The sequence below is a fragment of the Geotrypetes seraphini genome, chromosome 2 (assembly GCF_902459505.1).
Source record: "Geotrypetes seraphini chromosome 2, aGeoSer1.1, whole genome shotgun sequence".
Classification (NCBI taxonomy): domain Eukaryota; kingdom Metazoa; phylum Chordata; class Amphibia; order Gymnophiona; family Dermophiidae; genus Geotrypetes; species Geotrypetes seraphini.
Window position 1 is genome coordinate 489,782,792 of NC_047085.1, and position 21,954 is coordinate 489,804,745.

Consider the following 21,954-nt stretch of genomic DNA (forward strand, 5'->3'; position numbering starts at 1 on the left):
CATAAATCTAAATAAAGATGAACAATTAAAGGGGAATTGCTGTCAATAAAGTCTGTGCTCATGAGGAACGTAAAAAGCAATGTGAATATAGCTATGCAAATTGCACGTTCTACAGTATTTTCAAAGTCTGATGTTACTCACGATATAACAGAAAAGGAAATATATGTTTACCCTTGATAAGGTTAAAACTGGCGTTATGTGCTACTATTTCCCTTCATACGAGGGGATCTGCAAAAAAGTTTCTGCACTTTTTTTTTAAAAAACGCTAATCATTAAGGGCTTCTTTTACAAAGGCGCGCTATTGTTTTTAACGCACGCACCGGAGTAGCGCGCGCTGGCCAAAAATCTACCGCCTGCTCAAAAGGAGGCGGCAGCGGCTAGCGCGCGTGGCAATTTAGCGCGCGTCAAGGCCCTAGCGCGCCTTTGTAAAAGGAGCCCTAAATATCTCAAAAGCAAATTACATCACTTTTCCACATAATTACCCTGTTTTTCCCGACTGACATTCTATGGCACCCCCTCTTACCACTTCTCTTGTCCCACCCATTTCCCATGAAAATATGAAAGTGAGGAAACGTTTTGAAGAACCCTCGTACTTGTGAAGTACTGTGAATGAAAAATCAAACCCCTTCACTGCTGATAATATCTGGATCTTATAAAGACTACTTCGGATGGTCTGAATCTATTTGATATTATCAGTAACAGAAGAACATAAGAGTTGCCGCTGCTGGGGTCAGACCGGTCCATCCTGCCCAGCAGTCCGCTCACGCGACGGCCCCCAGGTCAAAGACCAGTGCTCTAAATGAGTCCAGCCTCACCTGCCTACGTCCCAGTTTAGCAGGAACTTGTCCAGCTTAGTCTTGAAACCCTGGAGAGTGTTTTCCCCTACAACCGACTCTGAAAGAGCGTTCCAGTTCTCCACCACTCTCTGGGTGAAGAAGAACTTCCTTACGTTTCTACAGAATCTATCCCCTTTCAACTTTAGAGTGCTCTCTCGTTCTCCCTACCTTGGAGAGGGTGAACAACCTGTCTTTATCTACTAAGTCTATTCCCTTCATTATCTTGAATGTTTCGATCATGTCTCCTCTCAGTCTCCTCTTTTCAAGGGAGAATAGGCCCAGCTTCCCTAATCTTTTACTGTACTCAACTCCTCCAGCCCCTTAACCATTTTAGTCGCTCTTCTCTGGACCCTTTCGAGAAGTACCATGTCCTTCTTCATGTACGGCGACCAGTGCTGGATGCAGTACTCCAGATGAGGGTGCACCCTGGCCCAGTACAGCGGCATGATAACCTTCTCCGATCTGTTCGTGATCCCCTTCTTTATCATTCCTAGCATTCTGTTTGCCCTTTTCGCCGCTGCCGCAGCACATTGTGCAAATGGCTTCATCGACTTGTCGATCAGAACACCCAAGAAAGTAGAATAACAGTAGACCACAGCTGTTTATGAAATTTTGGGCTAGATGCGCTAAAGTCAGTCGGTAATTACCGACTGGATCGCTGTTGGCCGACTCTCTGACCGATTCTGGCCGAGCGATCGATGCACTACCAAGTTTGCATGCACGAAGATGCAAATCATTTGCATGTGAACCCAACAGATCAATCACTCAGTAATTGGCGTATGCGCAGTGACAGGGGAAGCAGGGCTTCTTCTTTTTTTAATGGCACAGATGTGCGTGTGTTACAGAATCTAAAACGTAAACATACAGAAATTCATGCAAATTGTGAGAGTGCCTTATGTTCCATCTAGGAATTTAGGAATGCAGTTTACAGCTAGCAATATTACAGCTTCCTTAAGAGATGTTCACCATCTGGTTTGTCAAACTTGCAAAAAAAAATAAAAAAATTGTTGGTTTGTAAAGTCAATTCAATAAAACACTTTTCAAGAGGAAGCCACATTGTGGTCAACTCCAGACTGGAGACTTTGGACTACAGATAGATATAGATATGCAAGGGTTCTTCAAAAAGTTTCCTCACTTTCATATTTTCGCGGGAAATGGTTGGGGGCGAGAGAAGTGGTAGGAGGGCGTGCCGTAGAATGTCATGTGACTAATCAGTCAGGCAAAACAGGGTGATTATGTGGAAAAGCGATTTATTGATTTTAAAAAACACTTTGATCTCGCATATCCCAAAAATCTATGCGAGTTATAAAAGTATATGCACAGATTAATAACATAAAACAGCAGTTTCTTTTTTAAAAAAATCACTATAATCATATTTAAAAGAGCAAAAAACTAATGATTTAATAGCTCAATGGAAAAAATACGCCTTCAACGACTTACGAAAGGATAATAGCACCGGAATCTCATAAATATTAATAGAGAAAGCATTCTACAAACACGGTCTTGCAACACTAAAAATTCTTTAGAGATATTTAATAAATAGAGTTTAAAAAAGTATAGAAAATTTTGGAAGATTCCTTATATATAGGGGGTCTTTTACTAAGGCGCTCTAGCTGATTTAGCGCACTATAAATATTAGCGTGCGCTAAATGTTAACACGCGCATTATATTATATGGATGCGTTAGCATTCATCACGCGCTAAATCGGCTAGCGCGTCTTAGGGCTCCTTTTCTGAAGGTGCGCTAGCATTTTTAGCGCACGCACGGGATTAGCGTGCACCATAGGGCGCGCTAGCCGAAAAACTACCGCCTGCTCAAGATGATTTTAGCGCACACTATTCTGCACGTTAAGGCCCTAATGCGCCTTCGTAAAAGGAGCCCTTAGTAAAAGACCCCCATATTTATTTATTTATTTATATTTTGTTTTCTATCCTGTTCTCCCCCAACGAGCTCAGAATTGGTTACAGGTTAATATACTTGATATATTGGTAACAGGTTACAATTATCCTAACTCGACATATACGAGGGTCATTTCATAAATAATGCACACTTTTTTTTTTTTTTTTTTAATTTACATGTTATTTTTTTCAAGTATTTCTTTATGTTCAAACAATTTTTCCCTGCTTTGCAATGATCGACTCCCAACGTCCAGGAAGCTTCATTATTCCATCCAAGACACTGTTTTTGTTCAGTTGCCAAATGGCTCGGGTAACGGTGGAAGAAAGCTTTTCCAGAGATGCAAAATGATGTCCAGGCATAGGTTGTTTCAACTTTGGAAAAAGGTCGAAGTCTGGTGGACTCATGTCTGGACTGTAGGGAGCATGAGGTAACACCTCCCAGCCGTATTCGCGTAGTTTTTCAATGACAACATTCCTTATGTGCGGGCGAGCGTTGTCGTGAAGAATGAGTGGCCCAGCCAAGAGCAACTGAGGTCAGGTTTTGTGCATTTTTCTGCGTATTTTTTGCAAAAAATCACGATAATACACTGCTGTGACACTTCTTCCACATGAAACTTTGTCTGTGGTGATGATGCTTCCATGATCATAAGCAAAAATCATCATTTGTTTGACTTTTGATTGAACTTGTCAAAACTTTTTTGGTCTTGGAGAAGCTGGAGCTCTCCACTCATCATTGGAAAACTACGCAAATACTGCTGGGAGGTGTTACCTCATGCTCCCTACAATCCAGACATGAGTCCACCAGACTTCAACCTTTTTCCAAAGTGGACATCATTTTGCATCTCTGGAAGAGCTTTCTTCTGCCAGTACCCGAGCCATTCGGCAAGTCTTTGATGGAATAATGAAACTTCCAGGGCATTGGGACTCGGTCATTGCAAAGCAGGGAGACTATATTGAAGAATTGTAAAGAAATACTTGAAAAAAATAAAACATGTAAATTAAAAAAATAGTGTGTATTATTTATGAAATGACCCTCATACTAGGGTTCTATCTATCTATCTATCTATATATATATACATATAAACACACATATACATATATTTGTTCTTGTATCAAATTTAATAAACATAAACATATGCCCAAGCTCAAGGGCAAGAAAAGTAATTATAAATGGAAGTTTCATGTTGCTGCCTTATAATCATAATTATTTCTCAATTCAATCATATGCTCACAGCATGCAAAGTCACTGAAAGATTCTTTAAAATCTAGCACTTAAAATCTTTAAAATGTATTGTTTCAAAAATGCAGCCCGAGAGCTTATTTATCTCAGTATGAATCCCAGAGCTCAGTCAATGCCTCCCTTCCTGACTTGAGTTTCATCAGCCAAAGGGCTGCTTCAGGGGCCATAAGGCTTTGGGAGTGAAGAACCTCAACTATTTGTCAACATTCATGGTATAAATAATTCATTGACTTTGCACACGTGAAAATTGGGTCAATTTTCGTAGTTATTTAACCATTCAGAAACAACTCCTAGCTGGTTTAAACTAAACTAAACCTTAAGTTTATATACCGCATCCTCTCTATAAAGATAGAGCTCGGCACGGTTTACAAGAACTTTAATATAAGGAAGGAAAAACATAATAAGAATAGGTGATTATAAAGAGGGTAGCAAGATTTACATTTTTGAGAATAGCCAAGTTTTCAGGTGCTTTCGGAATAATTGGAAGGAGCCCAGATTCGGCAGCAGGGCAGGAAGGTTATTCCAAAGCTCAGTGATTTTGAAGAAAAGAGATTTCCCTAATTTTCCAGTGTAGATAATGCCTTTTAACGAGGGGAAAGATAGTTTAAGTTTAATCACCAGTCATTTTCAGCAGTATCTCACCAGTGAATGCCAGTGAAAATGGCTCCCCATTTCTATAGTACCCTGCGAGGCTGCATTGTTTACATATTCAAAATTCAGTCTTGGGTGGAATCTTTGCAGTGGTACATGGCCAGAGGTGTTCCATTTATCCATGTAATCAACAGAGATACAAATGGCATCACATAATAGCGCATGGAGAATTAGGAATACTCCGGTCAATAATGTATCTTATTTAATATATTTTGAATAAAACTATTCTAGGAGAATTTTCAGTGTTTCATATCACTATTTGTCAATTGATCCAATTCAATTTCGTCTTATTTTGCAAAAAGAGTCTGCTGATTTACAAGTATTCTGTTCCCTTCCTAGGTGAGAGAATGACTGAAGAGGAGGTGGACAAGCTGATGGCTGGCCAGGAAGATGCCAATGGCTGCATCAACTATGAAGGTAAGGGACAGTGCTAGCATATTATTCCTCTCCCTCACGCATCTTTCAGCATTGCATCCCATGTAGATCAAAATTGACACCAGGATTCACCACCATTCATTCAACAGAGGCTCATGAACATGAAGCATAATAGAGACTTTTAAAATATTAAAAGGAATTGATAAAATAGACCAAGAAGCATCATTACTAACATTTTCAGATGTGACACGGACAAGAGGTCACAGCTTGAAACTGGTTGGCAGCAGGTTCAGGATAAATGCCAGGAAGTTCTATTTCTCACAACGAGTGGTGGGCGCTTGGAATTCGCTTCCTGAGGATGTTGTGGCGGAGAATACTCTAAGGGGTTTCAAGCACAAGTTGGATATACACCTTCTTGCAAATCATATTGAGGGATACGGTAATTTCAGGTTTTCATAATAGAGAACCTAAATGGGCCGCCGCGTGAGCAGATCGCTGGACTTAATGGACCTCGGTCTGATCCGGTGAAGGCATTTCTTATGTTCTTATGTTCTTAGTAACTTTGGACGCCTCCGTACTTTAAAATTAAAAGCAGTTGGTAGTTATTCTGATAATAGCTCTTGCATATACAGTATATCACAATTATATAGTTCATTAATAAGCCGATACATCCAACAGATCACTTAAAATGCTTATAGGACCATCAGAGGTGATTTCTTAAAGCTATGTTCGAATGACAATATTTAACACCATTGATTGTCATCAGTCCAACACTTTGGGCTCCTTTTACTAAGGTGCGCTAGCGGTTTTAGCGCACATGCTAAATGCTAACGCCTCCGTAGAGCTTGCGTTAGTATTTAGCGTGTGGTTAGCGCGTGCTAATCTTTAGCGCGCGCGCTAAAAACGCTTGCGCACCTTAGTAAAAGGAGCCCTTTATCATTTTCACTAGAGTATTCTCATTTATTTCATTTTGATGTGCTCTCCCTAGACTCATAAATATGATATTTCCCTTTATTGGATTTTATCAACTTTTCATTCTCGTGTGGATCATTTCCAAATGGTTTAAGAGAAAAAAGCTACACGTTTCTTCCCCAATGAGTTTAGATAAGTGCAGCTTTTTCTCTTAAACCATTTGGAAATGATCCACACGAGAATGAAAAGTTGATAAAATCCAATAAAGGGAAATATCATATTTATGAGTATAGGGAGAGCACATCAAAATGAAATAAGTGTTAGACTGATGACGATCAATGGTATTAAATATTCTCATTCGAACATAGCTATGAGAACACTATTATATGTTAAACCCCCTATAACACGTGATCGACTTAACTTTCCTTTCTGGTGGGCGAACTTATACTCCAGCTACAAATCTGAAAAAATGAATGCTGAAATTTTGGGACATAGTAATGTATTTAACTTGGTGTGGGGCCCGTTGGCATCTTATATTGCTTCTATATAGTTGTCATTTCTCTTTAATTTCTGTCTGATTTCCTTACACATCCAGGGTGGGAATGTGTTATTATTTTAAATAAGAGTGGGTTATTGGAAGAATAATTGCATTTATATTATTGATTAAGTAAAGGGGTGGGGGGAAAATATTACTTTCAAATATTTGTAAGTTCAAAGTGCTTTTCTTGATTTGTTATATGTTCAGATTCATATGTTTTGCACTGTTACTACTTGAAAATCAATAAAGATTTATTAAAAAAAAAAAAAAGAAATAAGATACATCTGAAAAGTGTCATTGAAATTCCAAGTCAAGCTGAAAAACTAAACGAATTACTCCAAATGTATAAGAAGAAAACCAGAGAAAGCCACTCTATGGTGGAATGGATTCATTTATCTACTATACAGAAAAAAATGTCATGAGCTATTGATATTTTAACTCTCTCTCTCTCTCTCTTCCATCTTCTCTACAGCTTTTGTGAAGCATATCATGGCCAGCTGAACTTTAGGTATGACTTAAACTTTTGGTGTGATGTTATGCATGCTGGTAAACCTTTTCTGTCACTCCAAAATTCCTACTTGGCATACCTTCTTAGTAGGAAAAAAGTAAAAAAATAGTATGGGGCTGATATTCTGACCACGGGAGTCAGCCAGACTGACCCCTGTGGTCAGCGACAAACCTGGAAATTCATTACTGGGCCGTATTTGGCAACTGGTATTGAATGTCCAGTCTATTTTTAGCTGATAACAATATAGCTGGCTCAGCTGATATTTATCGGCTGGCTGGCTAATAGCTATTCTTGTGAGCCTATCTGGCCGTTCAACTTAGCTGGTCAGCAAACAAAATTAGCGCCAACTGGCTATGTCATGCAATATAGCTGGTGACTGGGCTAGCCACTAATTGTGAATATTCGGCAGCCATCTTGTTAACCAGCCAAGTGTTATTTAATTGGCCAGGAGCCTTTCCTGGCAGTGTTTCGGCGTACGTGCCTTGATCAAGAGTCTGTCTCGAATGTAGGCACCATGAACACACACACTTGGGTCAAAGAGTTGAAAAGTCTGGTGAGAGCAAGGTAGAAACTAATGTCCACTGTTATGTACCATGGGTTAAATAGTAATAAGATGCAAAACATTCAAATGCAGCTCATCACTAAATAAAAACCATTATGTGACTTGCAGTGATATACCGCAAGTCGCATTATTGATTGATTGGGATTTATTCACGGACAGAAAAACATGGTAAAATAACCCTAACTATTTTACTGTGCCAGGAGCACTGGGACTCAAAGCTGCAGCTTCCCCAGCTCATCCTCCCATCCCCGATCAAAACTCCCATCCCGAATCACAATCCTCCCGATATAGATCCCCACTCAAACCATTGCCTCTACCCCTGATCAAAGCCCTTCTGTAAGGAAATATGACCTCCCAATGTTAGTCCCATGAGGCTACTGCTGGGAGCAGCATTTTAAAAGGCAGTGTCAGAAGGGCAGGCATGAATAGGGTTGCTTCAGCCCCAGGAACCCTATACCACCAGGGAATTGAGGTATGGGCATGGGGATGGGGGATGAGGATCCTTCATGGGAAGAGACTTTGATCAGGTGATGTGCTGGAGGTATAGATCGGAGGAGGGGTTGTGATGGGGGGGAGGGATATGCTGGGAGTTCTGGATCAGGATTTGTAATTCGGGCTGGGGGCTTTGATCAGGGGTGTGGGCATGTGCTGGGGGTCTGTATTGAGGGTACTGTGATCAGGAGTGGAGGATTGGTGGAGAAATTTGTTGAGGGGCTGGACTGGTTCCTTTATCCTATGCCCAGGAGCATTGGGCTACAGCTTTAAGGCCTGATGCTCCAGAGTTTCCAGAATAATGCTGTTTGTGGGGCGGTTCACATGTAGGGCTATTCTTTTACTATGGGATTCAGCAACCTGCAGTACTGAGATTTTGCTGGTTGCTGAATCATGTGGGAAATTGTAGTGCTATAAAAGCATGCCTTTCACTGCATCTAATATAATAAAATGCTAAGCGCGCATGCGCACTCCTACCTGCGTGTTCCCTGATCTGTATGCCCGTGGAGGAAGGAGTGCGCATGCGCGCCTACAACTGCCCCACACTCGCAGCCCTCCAATGCATCGGAGCCGGAGGGAAGGGGGGTGGGAGGCAAGAAGTTCGGCAGCAGACACGCCATCCCTTCTTTGTTTGCAATTCTGAGCCGCTGAGGACTCTCCCGAAGGCCCTGAGGGAGGGTTGTCTGCTGTTCCTGCGCGGGACTGGGGAGCTGAAGGTGTCCCTGGCGGCGGGCAGCGGCGGCTCGAACCTGCGCAGGCAAAAATCCTTCTCCAACCTCTCCTGCCTCACCGACGCCGAAAAGAAGCCCCGCCGCACATCCTTGGCACCCGCCCCGGCCCCGCTGTCGCGCTCCCTCTCGCGAAAAGTTCGCAAAAGGGTTCTGGAGACAGCGGGAGCAGGAGAGGGAGAAGGAGGAAAGGAAGAGAAGAGAGCCACACACCCATCTTCCTCCTCTTCTGCACTGCCCCAGCGCCGCAATACCTGCTGCCTCACTGGGGGGCCCGACCTCGGTGGTCAGGTAACCTGCTGTCACTGACGCCTACACCTTAGACCCGCGGCAGTTGTGTTCTGCGCAAGGCGGTTTCCAAGTCTCAACAGGATGGCATGCGCCGAGCTCCTTCTCAAATAAGCCTGTTTGGGGAAGGGAACTATTTGGATTTAATTTGGGTGGTGTGTGTGCTGGGGAATCAGTGAACGATCTTACATTACTTTAGGTAAAGGGGGGGTGTTGAGAAGGGGGGAAGGGAACGATCTTGCTTTGATTTGGGGGGAGGGTTTTAATTGGTTGAGAACAATAAACTATCTTGGTTTTCTTTGGGGGGAGGGGTGTGATTGGGAGAAAGACTATTGCTGGACAGGGGACATAGGAGGTAAAAGGAAGGGAGAAGATACAGAAAGAAAGAAAGACTGACAGATAGCCAGGGAGAGAGACAGTAAGACGGTGGGGGGCAGGGAAGAGAAAGACACACAGGGGGACAGAGACAGAAAGAAAGAAAGGGGGGCAGGGAGAGAGAACAAAAACATAAAGTAAGAAAGAAAGAAAGAAAGAAACGCCTCAGCGACCCATTGTGCTAAAAGTCTACACATCTATCCTAGCACCTGTTAATGTAACGGGCTTAAACACTAGTCTTAATAATAAAGCCTTAAATGACAGCATTGTGGGATCCATCATACTTTACTCAGGCTAGGTGTTTGGACTTATTCAAAGTCATTTATTAGTTAGCTATAGCACAGTATTTACATGTACCCTAGAGTCTGGTGAGCTAAATTAGTTCCATCAGTATGCTTTTAGGAGTCCTTTCGATATATAACACTATGTAACACAATTTTTGTTCCTGGGCAGTAAGTATAATTTTCAAATTGCATAATTCAGGCACATCCAGGGAGGGAGGGAGGGGAGGGATATATCTTTAGTGTGATTCCTTGCTGTAATTGTGGGGTGGGGGGGCTTATATTGTGGCATTGATACTGATTGAATATAAGTGCTTATTTGTTATTGTTACTGATATGAATATTGTGTTGCACTTTTTGTTAGTAATGGAAAATCAATAAAGATTTATACTATGAAAAGTATGCAACATTTCTGTTATTTCCATAAAACTCTGCTTTTGGGAACAAGATAGTCAAATTTTGCAATTTACCTATGGGTTTCTCTCATCAGCTGTACCACAGATATTACAAACTGGATCTACAAAATCTCCCTCACTCTCTGGCTTGCTGCTCTCTTATGAAGACAGCTGCTCGCTCTCTCTCTCTCTGGGGGGAGTGGTAGGGGAAGCTTAGGGCAATGTGGCAATACCCTACTGTGCCTTAGTAAAAGGGCCCCTAAATTTACTCAGCTTGGACTCATCAAAATATAATGTAAATGTTCTGGTCACAAAAGCAAGTTTGAGGGGAATGATAGCCTTTTTCTATACTTTTGTGGCATAGGTAATCAAGCACATAAGAATAGCCTTACTGGGTCAGACCAATGGTCCATCAAGCCCAGTAGCCCCTTCTCACGGTGGACAATTCAGGTCATTAGTCCCTGGCCAAAACCCAAGAAGTAGCAATATTCCATGCTACTGATCCAGGGCAAGCAGTGGCTTCCCCCATGTCTTTCTCAATAAGAGACTATGGACTTTTCCTCCAGGAACTTGTCCAAACCTATCTTAAAACCAGCTACGCCATCCGCTCTTACCACATCCTCTGGCAATGTGTTCTAGAGCTTAACTATTATCTGAGTAAAAAAAAATTTCCTCCTATTGGTTTTAAAAGTATTTCCCTGTAACTTCATCGACTGTCCTCTAGTCTTTGTAATTTTTGACGGAGTGAAAAAATCGATCCACTTGTACCCGTTCTACTCCATCCAGAATTTTGTAGACTTCAATCATATCTCCCCTCAGCCATCTTTTTTCCAAGCTGAAAAGCCCTAACCATTTTAGTCTTTCCTCATACGAGAGGAATTCCATGCCCATTACCATTTTGGTCGCTCTTCTTTGAACCTTTTCTAATGCCACTATATGCTTCTTGAGATAAGGAGACCAGAATTGAATGCAGTACTCCAGATGAGGTCACACCGTGGAGCAATAAGGGGCATTATAACATTCTTAGTCTTGTTAACCATTCCTTTTTAAATAATTCCTAGCATCCTGTTTGCTTTTTTGGCAGCCGCCACTACTGCACATTGGACAGAAGGTTTCATCATATTGTCTACAATGACACCCAGATCCTTTTCTTGGGCGCTAACCCCTAAGGTAGACCCTAGCATCTGGTAACTGTGATTCAGGTTATTCTTCCCAATGTCCATCACTTTGCATTGTTCCATATTTAATTTCATCTGCCATTTGGATGCTCAGTCTTCCAATTTCCTAAGGTCCGCCTGCAATTTTTCACAATCCACGTACTTTTAACAACTTTGAACAGTTTAGTGTCATCTGCAAATTTAATCATCTCACTCATCATTCCAATTTCCAAATCATTTATAAATAAGTTAAATAGCACTGGTCCTAGTACAGACCCCTGCAGAAATCCAGTTTACTCTCCTCCATTGAGAAAAATGACCATTTAACCCTCTTTTCTATCCGTTAACCAATTCCTAATCCACAACTTAACTTTGCCACCTATCTCATGACACTTTAATTTTCTCAGGAGCCTCTCATGAGGAACTTTATCAAAAGCCTTCTGAAAATCCATATACACTATATCAACCAGTTCACCTTTATCCACATGTTTATTCACACCTTCAAAGAAGTCAAGCAAATTGGTGAGGCAAGATCTCCCTCGACTGAACCCATGCTGACTCCGTCTCATTAAATGATGTTTGTCTATGTGCTCCACAATTTTATTTTTTATAATTGTTTCTACCATTTTGCTCGCCACTGAAGTGAGGCTTACCAGTCTGTAATTTTTCCGGATCTCCCCTGGAGCCCTTTTTAAAAATCGGCGTAACATTGGCCACCCTCCAATCTTCAGGTACTACAGATGATTTTAGTGGCAGTTTACAGATCACTAACAGCGGTCAGCAATTTCATGTTTGAGTTCTTTTAGTACCCTGGGATGTATACCATCCGGTCCTGGTGATTTATCACTTTTTAATTTGTCGATTTGGCTTAGTATATTTTCCAGATTCACCGAGATTTCTTTCAGTTCCTCCACATCATCACTCTTGAAAACCTTTTTCGGTTCAGGTAGATCTCTTACATCTTCTTCTGTAAAGACTGAAGCAAAGAATTCATTCAGTCTTTCCGCTATGGCCTTATCCTCCCTGAGTGCCCCTTTTGCTCCTTGATCATCCAACAGATCCACAGGTTTTCTACTTCTGATGTACCTAAAAAATTGCTATGAGTTTTTGCCTCTTTTGCAAGTTTCTCTTCATATTCTTTCTTAGCTGTCTTTAATAATGCTTTGCATCTAACTTGCCAGGGCACACTTATTACCCAGGAACAAAAAAAAATAATTGTTATATGGTGTAATGAGACTTCTCAAAGGGCTTAGACTCTTAAGCAGCTTTGGGGTGCATGGGAGTCCTCTGCTGGGGGTTCATGACGATGAGGAAATGTATAACACCACCAAGCTTTTAGTTACAAGTTTCAGGCAGATCTTCTACTGTGCTGAAAGCTGCATAGAGAAACACTATTTCTCAGTAGGTGAATTGTTTCCTGTTTACATACCGCTTCTGATGGCTTCTTAAAACCTTTTGAAATGTGATTCGGTTTGAGCGGATACTTCAAGAGAATGCACTGAAATTGCTATAAATGTAGAGAATTTATCTGGGATTGTAAACTGTAAATAACTGGTTTCTTATTGTGATGAAAACTATTATATGGGCCAGTTAAAATTTGTTTGACATTGTTTACGAGATGATATTTAGACAGGCATGTTATAGAATAGAGCAGGGATAGGGAACTCCGGTCCTCGAGAGCCGTATTCCAGTCGGGTTTTCAGGATTTCCCCAATGAATATGCATGAGATCTATTTGCATGCACTGCTTTCAATGCATATTCATTGGGGAAAACCTGACTGGAATACGGCTCTTGAGGACCGGAGTTCCCTACCCCTGGAATAGAGCATAGGGCAGATCAGCAGGTAATTCTTAATTACAGCCAATGAAGTGTTTGTAGTCTCCAATTGATTGTTTTAGGTGACCTATACTGAATCCAGGGTTAGATGTCTAAAGAGAGGCATAGAAAACCCTTAAACATTTAGCCCACATAAAATGCAAAATTTTAAAATAACCCATTTTTCTGGTAAAACAGTCCTCATGCACCACAAATAGTTTTGGGGTTTTAGCTTTTCTCTGTGAATATGCATATGACAGATTTACTTGATAGGATAAGTGCTCTCAGTTTAGAAGCAATAGTACACTTAGGGGCAGGTGCACAAAACTCCAGTACTGTTCCTCTGCAACATGGGAGAAACACCGGGTTGTTTTTTTTATCGACCAATGCTTAACACTGCATGATGGAGGGTGGGGGGTCAGTGCTTCAAGGGGAGGGGGGGAGGAGTCAGCAGCAGGAGGAAGTGAGCATCCCTCCTTCTGATGCATGATGAAGGGGGTGTCAGTGTTTGGTGGGGTCAGCAGCAGGAGGAAGTGGGCATCCCTCCTGACGATTTCGGGTGTGGGTGTCGGGGGCACCTCTGCCACAGCTTCAGGGAGTCCCGCTGGCTCAGCTAATCGTGGATTCCCTTGCTGCAATCAGCTGAGTCGCCTATTTTTGCAATCAGGCTAAGGCACGATTCTCTAACCGGCGCCCTTGTCACCAGCGCCAATTAGAGAATTGGAGGAGGGGGGTTAGGCATCTGTCAGGGCAGATGTGATTCTGTATAGGATTCCGGTACATGATTCTCAGCCGCTTCTTAGGCGGCCACCAAGATTAGTGTCCTATATAGAATCAGTTCCTTGGTGAATACCACCCATGTGCTAAAATATAAATTTTATTCTTTAGGGGGGGTGTACTTGGGGTGGAGAGTAGGCATGCCCTTTGTTATCCATTAGTGCATGGACATTGGCACGTGCTGACCAGTTAGTACAGAATTAGCACGAAAGCCCTTAGCATCTACTAAATAGGTGACTTTGAAAAGCTCTTGCACTAATGGCCATGTGCTAATCTTGTAATATGGATGGATGGATCAAGCCTCTGCGTCGGTCACTGACTCATGGCCACGTGCACCGTGAGGAACCCCCCTTCCCCCGAGGTGTTTCACAGCAGAGTACAGGAATGGTTTGCCCTTGCCTTCTCCCGTGCAGTGTGCAGCTCCACTGTCCCCCCTCTTTTACGAAACTGCGCTGGCAGTTTCTAGCGCGGGAAGCTGCGCCAAATGGCCCGCGCAGTTCCCGACGCTCATAGGAGCTCAATGAGCTTCGGGAGCAGCGTGGGCCATTCAGCGTGTGCTCTCTGTGCTCTCTCTGCGCTAAAAACCGCCAGCGCAGTTTCGTAGAAGAGGTGGTATGTCGCTGCTGCCCAAGGTGGTTTCCCAAGCAAGTACTAGCCAGGCCCAACCCTGCTTAGCTTCCAATAGTAAGAGCACACCTAGTGGGGCCCGTTATTGATATTTATTATAAGATTTGTCTTATATTTTAACATGTTTTATCAAGCCGCGTTAGGTTTTTTTTTAAATCTCCGGCAACTGCTGTAATAGCTCCAGGAATCCTATGAGCGTTGGAGCTTTTACCGCAGAGGCCGGTGATATAAAAATCCTGACGCGGCTTGATAAAGGGGGAGCTTTAATCTGTAATGGCATCTAGTTGTACTGTTGGTGGTGCATTGCATTGGGGGTGAGTCAATATGGCACGGAAAAACAATACATAAGCATTAAAATTACGAAATAAAAGTTGGATCAATTCAAAATCTTATATGCTTTATAATGTGTATTAATGCAAGGCTTGTGTACCATTCCTTCTTCCAGTGAATTACTGTCTCGCTTGACTGATTGCTGTCATTAATCCCTGTGTTTTATTTTTTTCTTTAACATCTCTAGGTGAAGAAGATTCCAAAACAATATTGACGACTTTGTTCTTCTAACAAAATGTCCTTTGTGTTTTCTACAACCTTTCTTCATGATGTACTGTAGCTGCAATACATCCCTTAGGATTCCCATTAAACAGTGGGAACTTATGGCTGCCACAGAGATCAAAAGAGATAAAAATCCAATAGTTACTTGCTATCAAATAAAATAAATGTAATTTATCACACACACACACACCCCTTTGACATAACTGAGCAAGAGGTTTTTCGTTCTGGCCGGGGCACTGAATGCTCCGCACTGCTCCGATGGCCTTAGAGTTCCTATGAGCGTCGGAACAGCGCAGAGCATTCAGCGCACTGGCCAGCACTAAAAACCTCTTGCGCAGTTTTGTCAAAGGGGGGGGGGAGGGAGTTAATTTACAACATCAGTGGAAGAGTTATGATTAGAAAATCAAGCGGTTACTTGCATATAAGGAAACCTAACAATGAATTTTTTAAATGTTTAAATTTTTATTCCTGTATACCCTGGTTATTTTGCACGGCTCCTCTTGAAAGATTAGTTTTGAGATATATTGTAATGGCAACTTGTTTAAGTTGTCTAAATTAGCTCATATACCTCCCCAACCCTCCAATTTTTACAAAACCTTAGCGTGGTTTCTAGCGACAGCCGTTGCGGTAACAGCTCCGACACTCATTGAATTCCCATGAGCACCTACCGCTATGGTTGGCGCTAAAAAAACATTCTACGGTTTTGTAAAAGGGGGGATAATGGCCTCTTTTATGAAGCCTGATAGCGCGGGCCGACGCAGTAAATGGTCCGACGCCCATAAGGATTGAATGGGCATCGGAGCATATGCCGCGTGGCACTCGCTAGCTCCGCCTTGTAAAAGGGGGCCATGGTTTTTCCTTTCTGCAATGAGAGAGCCTGAGTTTTGATCTCTGAAATTCAAGCTCACTTTGCGATCAAATACTTGTGCAATCGCCCTATTCTATAAAAGATGTACAGTTTTTTTTAACGACAGATCCTCACTGATCGCAGCTACAGCATGGAGTTGTACAAAAATCCAACATCTTCAAGATGTAAAGATTTCCCAAGTCAAACACACCAGCAAAGAACCATTTTCTCATTAAAAAGCAACTTTCTCACAATTTTTGTTGTCTGATTGTATTTTATGCTCTTTTTATTTTGTAAGTGCTGCAAAAGTGCGGATGAAAGATGGAACATGGAAGTAAAACGCAATTACTAATTCATTGTCTTAAATTGTTTCAATATTTCATGAATTTGCTCAACAGCAGCAAGAGGATCCAATCAAGACATATCACATATTTTGACTTTCAGTCTATTGACTAGCATCCAAACCACCAGTATAGGTCAATTTACATCATATAACACTTCTATGCTATTTTCCTTGGGCGATGACAGATAAGATGATGAATTTTGCAGAGGTTTTACTTTGGTATTAAATAGTTTCATGAATTGACATTTTCTTGCCTTTTTTTTTTTTTTTTTGTAATAAACACATGTGCAGTCTTCATCTGGAGGTGAGAGAAAGATAGGCACTTTGGATGGTGTGGTACCAAAGCATTCCATTGGTTTGCAAAGTAACCAAATCAAAATAGAAGCCGCATTTAGCATAGCACTTCAAGGAGGGAATTAAAACATCCAGATTGGGTCATTCACAATTCCCCTATTTTACAATTGGTCTGCTCACTCTCTCCCACTGCCAAGCGAACCCTCCTCCCCAGCAGAGATGCCCACTCTCTCCTGCTGCCAAGCGAACAACCCCACAGCAGTGGGAGAGATACTCATTCTCTTCTGCTGCATCACAACATCCCTCCCTGCCTCTGACCCCTCTCCCCCGTAACTTTAATTAGACGGCTGACTAGAGATGCCTACTTCCTCTGGCCAGCCAGCCTGCCTCTTCCAAAATGGGCCTTCTCCTCCCCGGTGCATCCTGGGATGCACCAAGGGAGGGGTCTGGGGCTCTGATTGGCTCTGGTTGTTTAAGGCCTCTCCCATAGAAGGGGACTTATACAACCTGGGCCAATCAGAGCCTCAGGCCCCTCCCTGGATGCACTGGGAAGGGGCCAAAGGCTCTGATTGGCCTAGACGCCTAAAGGCCACTCCTATGGGGCATCTGGACATAGGCAGGATGTCGGCATTCCTAAAAGTTAAGAAGCAAAATGTTTTAGAATATGCCTGGTCCACATACAACTTACACACAGGTATTTAGGCCTGGTTTTCATTGGCTGGCTATGTCAAACATGACTGAACATAGCCTGTAAATTCAATGCTGGTGGGTGGATACGGCCCTGGCATTGAATTTCCAGCTTTGCTGCCAACCACGGGAGGTAGCCAGGCTGCCTCCTGCGGTCTGAATATCGGGCCCTTAATGTTTTATTAATTTATTGCTTTTAGTGTGACATAGATTGCTTTGGCTAAATAAGAGATAAATATATGTAAAGAAATAATTCTTCCCATAACCTTCTCACATAAATGTGTGTCATATACAGAGCAACATAGTAAATGACAGCAGATAAAGACCTGAATAGTCCATCCAGTCTGCCCAATAGTCATACTAATTATAAATTCATGATTAAATTGCCTTTTTTTTTCTTTGATATTTCTGGGACATAGACCGAAGAAGTCCCTGTACTGTCCTCATGTTCCAAATTACTGGAGTTCCTATCAAAGCCCTCCCCAGCCCATCCTAAACCAAATTGTCATATACGGGACACCAACCGTGCAAGTCTGCCCTTTACCAGCCTTAGCTCTTCATTTACAACATTCACTTTCTAATTAGAGATCCTACGTTTTCATCTCACCCTCTTTTGAATTCCGTCACCGTTTTCATCTTCGGGAGGGCATTCCAGGCACCCACCCCCCTCTCCGTGAAGAAGAATTTCCTAGCATTACTTCTAAGTCTACCACCCCCGCAACCTCAGTTCATGCCCTCTAGTTTTATCATTTTCCCTTCTCTGGAAAAGATTTTTTATTTTTTAAAAAATCTTTATTGATTTTCAAACTTTGACAGTGCGATACAATTAATTGAACATAAAATACTGCATAAAACGCACTATTAACTACACAAGTAATACATAAAACAATCATTTTCTCCCACCCTCCTCCCAATTATTAATACAATAAGATATGATGTGATTACAATATTATAATTAAGTCATTTTAATCTTCAAAATACATTTCCCTCCCCTCACCCACCCACCCTGGATGTGTAAGGAAATCTAAGAAAAAGGAAAAGATTTGTTTCTATGCAAACTAAAAAAACACCATGAGCATCTTCTCTCACATCAAGCAGCTCTATGGGGTAAAGACCTAGAACAACTCCTATTGCCCACCACTTATGAGGTATTCAGGAAACGCCTCAAAACTCACCTATTCCTGAAATACCTAGACAGCTGACCCACTTCCCTCCTTCCCCTCTCTTGCCCTTTCTCCCCATTGTTCCCACATCCCTTAAGGTAACTCAACTTGTACGTCAACTCAACTTGTACTTCACTAATCTTTTGTAAACTGCATAGAACTTAACGGTACTGCGGTATATAAACTGTTATTATTATTATTGTTATTATTATTAATTAGAGAATTGTAACCCCACCAGCTCTTGCATGACAAAATTGAAAGGAGGTGGGGGCTAGGAAATGAGCCCTGTGGCACAGTGGAAGAAAAACCATCCATGGGCTTGCTAGCTTAGCGGAAGGGCTGACAATTGCTAGGTATGTACAACCCAAGCTTAATGGGAGCAATATTCAAAGCGATTTAACCGGGTAGAAGAGGCTCCCGACTATCCTTTAAATCTCAGATCAGCTCTGTGGTACAAAAATGTTTCTTTACACTAAAAATGATCAGATCACTGAAATAACTACTAAACCCCAATTCAATCAATATTCTCATCCTTTCATTAGCAATTTCATCCTTAGATTATTGCAACTCACTTTACCAGGGCATCACTCAAAAAGAGATCAGGAGATTACAAGTCATTCAAAACGCTGCTGTAAAAATCATTTTTAACGCTAAAAAATTCGACCAAGTAACCCCTTTCCTTAGAAAAGCCCACTGGCTACCTATTTCACATAGGATTACTTTCAAAATACTACTTCTTGCCTTCAAAGTCCAATCTAATCATATTCCATCATTTATAGAACGGTTGCTAATCCATTATGAGTCACATAGGACACTGCGCTCCTCACAACAGTACCTTTTAGCGGTCCCTTTAGTTCGTCGATTATTTTATGACACAACACGTACAATAATCTTCTCTGTAACCGCACCCAACATTGCGGAACGCTTTACCTCTGACACTGAGACAAGAAAGGAATCTCAATAACTTTAAATCTAATCTTAAAACATGTCTTTTCAGAGATGCTTTTGAGAGTTATACTTAGGGCTTCTTTTACTAAGCTGCGTTAGGGCATTAATGCGCAGAATAGCGGGGGCTACAATGCCGCGCGCGCTAGATGCTATTAGCCACGTAGCGCGGGGTTAGCGCCCGCTAATCTGCTTCATGCGCTAAAAACGTTAGCGCCTGTGTGCGGGAGTGCGCATCTGGGAGTATGGATGTCTGGAGATTCGAGTGCGGAGGGTTTGTTGTGGTCTGTGGTGAGGGCTTGGGGTCTGTGTGTGTTTGTTTGGAGGGGTTTGATATCTCAAAATGTCAATTGTGATGGGCATCCACCCATGGGGGTTTGTACTGAGCACCACTTGTTGTCATTATCTTCCGTGCTGCTTCTGGATGCTTTATTTTTGCTTGTTCTGCTCATGGTTGTATGTTCCTTTGCAATTGTTAATAAAGATAATTGAAAAAAAAAAAAAAAAAGTAAAAAAAAGTCAAAGGAGCCCTTAATCTGTTATTCAAAAAACCTCAGACATCAGGCCCTACATTAAAGATCCCCTTTTATTTCCTTGGGTTTTTACCTCCCCTTTCTTTTATTTTAAGCAATGTGTCCTCCCCTTCTGCTCATGTTATGTCTGTATCCTAAATGTGAATTTGTTCCCTCTATTTTATTTTAATTTTTTTTACACGTTTAAATACTTTGTATAAATTGGAAACCGCTTTGCTTATAAAAGCGGTATATCAAGAGCCAAACTTGAAACTTGGGGCTCCTTTTACAAAGGCACGTTAGATGTTTAACGCGCGTAATAGTGCACGCTAAACCGCCGGCCGCGCTAGCCGCTACCGCCTCCTCTTGAGCAGGCGGTAGTTTTTTGGCCAGCGCGGGGGTTAGCGCAGGGTGAAAAGTCGCGCGCATCAAAGCCGCTAACGCGGCTTAATAAAAGGAGCCCTTGGTTAAATGGCTCGCACGGGACTGTTTCCTGATATTCGGCAGCATTTAATTGGCTACTGCAGCTGAGTGTCAACGCTATCCTAATTCTATAAAAAGTGCTGAAAATTCTGTATGCCAGTTTGGGCACTTGCCCAATTTGTATATGCAATTTCATATATCAAGCTAATTAGCGCCAATAATTGCAGTTTCAACAAGTAATTATTGGCACTAATTAGAATTAATTACAAGCAAGTAAATTTAGGCGCTGGATCCGTGCTTGAATTTTACATGTGAGTCATAAAAGAGGGCACAGAAATAGGCAGGTCCTGGTTGGATTGTGGGGGGCTCCTTTAAGTTACACATAGTGATCGCAAACTGTGTGCCACGGCACAACAGTGTGCCGCGGTGAGATTCTGGGTGTGCCGCGAGAGGCATGTCACGTAGAGTCAGCCAGTGCTGGCAACTCTCCTCCTCACCAGCGCCTCTCCTCCTTGTAGGTGCCTCGCCTGCACTCCGCAGCTCCCCACCGGCATAGTAATATCAGGGCTAACAAGCTCAGGGCCCCCGCCTGGAGGCATGTGCGGACGTCGATGTGATGATGTCACACATGCGCGTGACATCATCACGTCGATGTCTGCGCATGTGCGGAGACCCTCCAGCCGCAGCCCCGAGTTTAGTGCGCCATGGTTTGGAAAAGTTTGCGAGACACTTGAATAAGGGCATCCACACCTAACTTTAGGCGCAGGCAGAGGCCTTATGTTTTCGTTGGTGCCAATGGCCTTACCTAAGACTACTTTTGCCGTGGCTTTAGCAAAAGGACCCCGGTGTTTCTTATAACTTCACATTCTTAATATCTGACCTCTTCATATCTCATCCATAAAATTATTTTTTTTTAAAAAATCTTTATTGATTTTCAAACTTTGATAGTGCAATACAATTAATTTAACATAAAATACTACATAAAACACACTATTAACTACACAAATAATACATAAAACAATAATTTTCTCCCATCCTCATCTCAGTTATTAATACAATAATATATATGATGTGATTACAATATTATAATTAAGTAATTTAAATCCTCAAAATACATTTCCCTCCCCCACCCTCCCTGAATGTATAAGGAAAGACCCTTATTGCCATGCAACAAATGCCGTCAATGCCATAATTTGTGGTATGATTCGTATTGCAGATTGGTCAGTTGCCCACCAAACGTCATAAAAGCCGCTCCAGTCACCTTCAAAGACAAGTTACACGATTGGCTCTCCTCTCTACTACTGTCTGGTACATTTCCCGAGGAGCTAGGTCAGATACTAATCACTCCGATTCTAAAAAACCCCAAGGAATCTATCAAGTTGACATCGAATTACAGACCCATTGCAAACATTCCCTTTTTTGTAAAGCTGATGGAAGGCTTGGTAAACCAGAATTTAGTAACGTACCTGGATAAATTCAGCATACTTCATGACAACCAATCAGGTTTTTGTTCTGGGTTCAGCACAGAAACAGTTATTGCTTCATTGCTGGATTCCCTCCTGACTCTAATCAGCCAAGGCTCTAGTGCACTAATCCTTCAGCTGGACTTGAGTAGCGCTTTCGATTTGGTCGATCATGCCATCCTAATTGACTGCTTGGAAACAATTGGTCTCTCCAGTAATGTATTAAATTGGTTCCAAGGATTCATGACTAAACAATCGTACCGCGTCTA

The 21,954-nt window shown here is 42.1% G+C and overlaps 1 protein-coding gene across 1 annotated transcript in view; it reads left to right on the plus strand.

Moving 5' to 3' along the window:
* Positions 1 to 16,109, plus strand: part of MYL3 (myosin light chain 3) — a 71,231-nt gene extending 55,122 nt beyond the window's left edge. The window contains exons 5-7 of the mRNA XM_033931839.1: positions 4,965 to 5,042; positions 6,923 to 6,958; positions 14,974 to 16,109. Of these exons, the coding sequence (XP_033787730.1) occupies positions 4,965 to 5,042; positions 6,923 to 6,951 (107 nt within the window). The 3' untranslated portion in view covers positions 6,952 to 6,958; positions 14,974 to 16,109. The remainder of the gene's footprint in view (positions 1 to 4,964; positions 5,043 to 6,922; positions 6,959 to 14,973) is intronic.
* Positions 16,110 to 21,954: the final 5,845 nt, after the last annotated feature.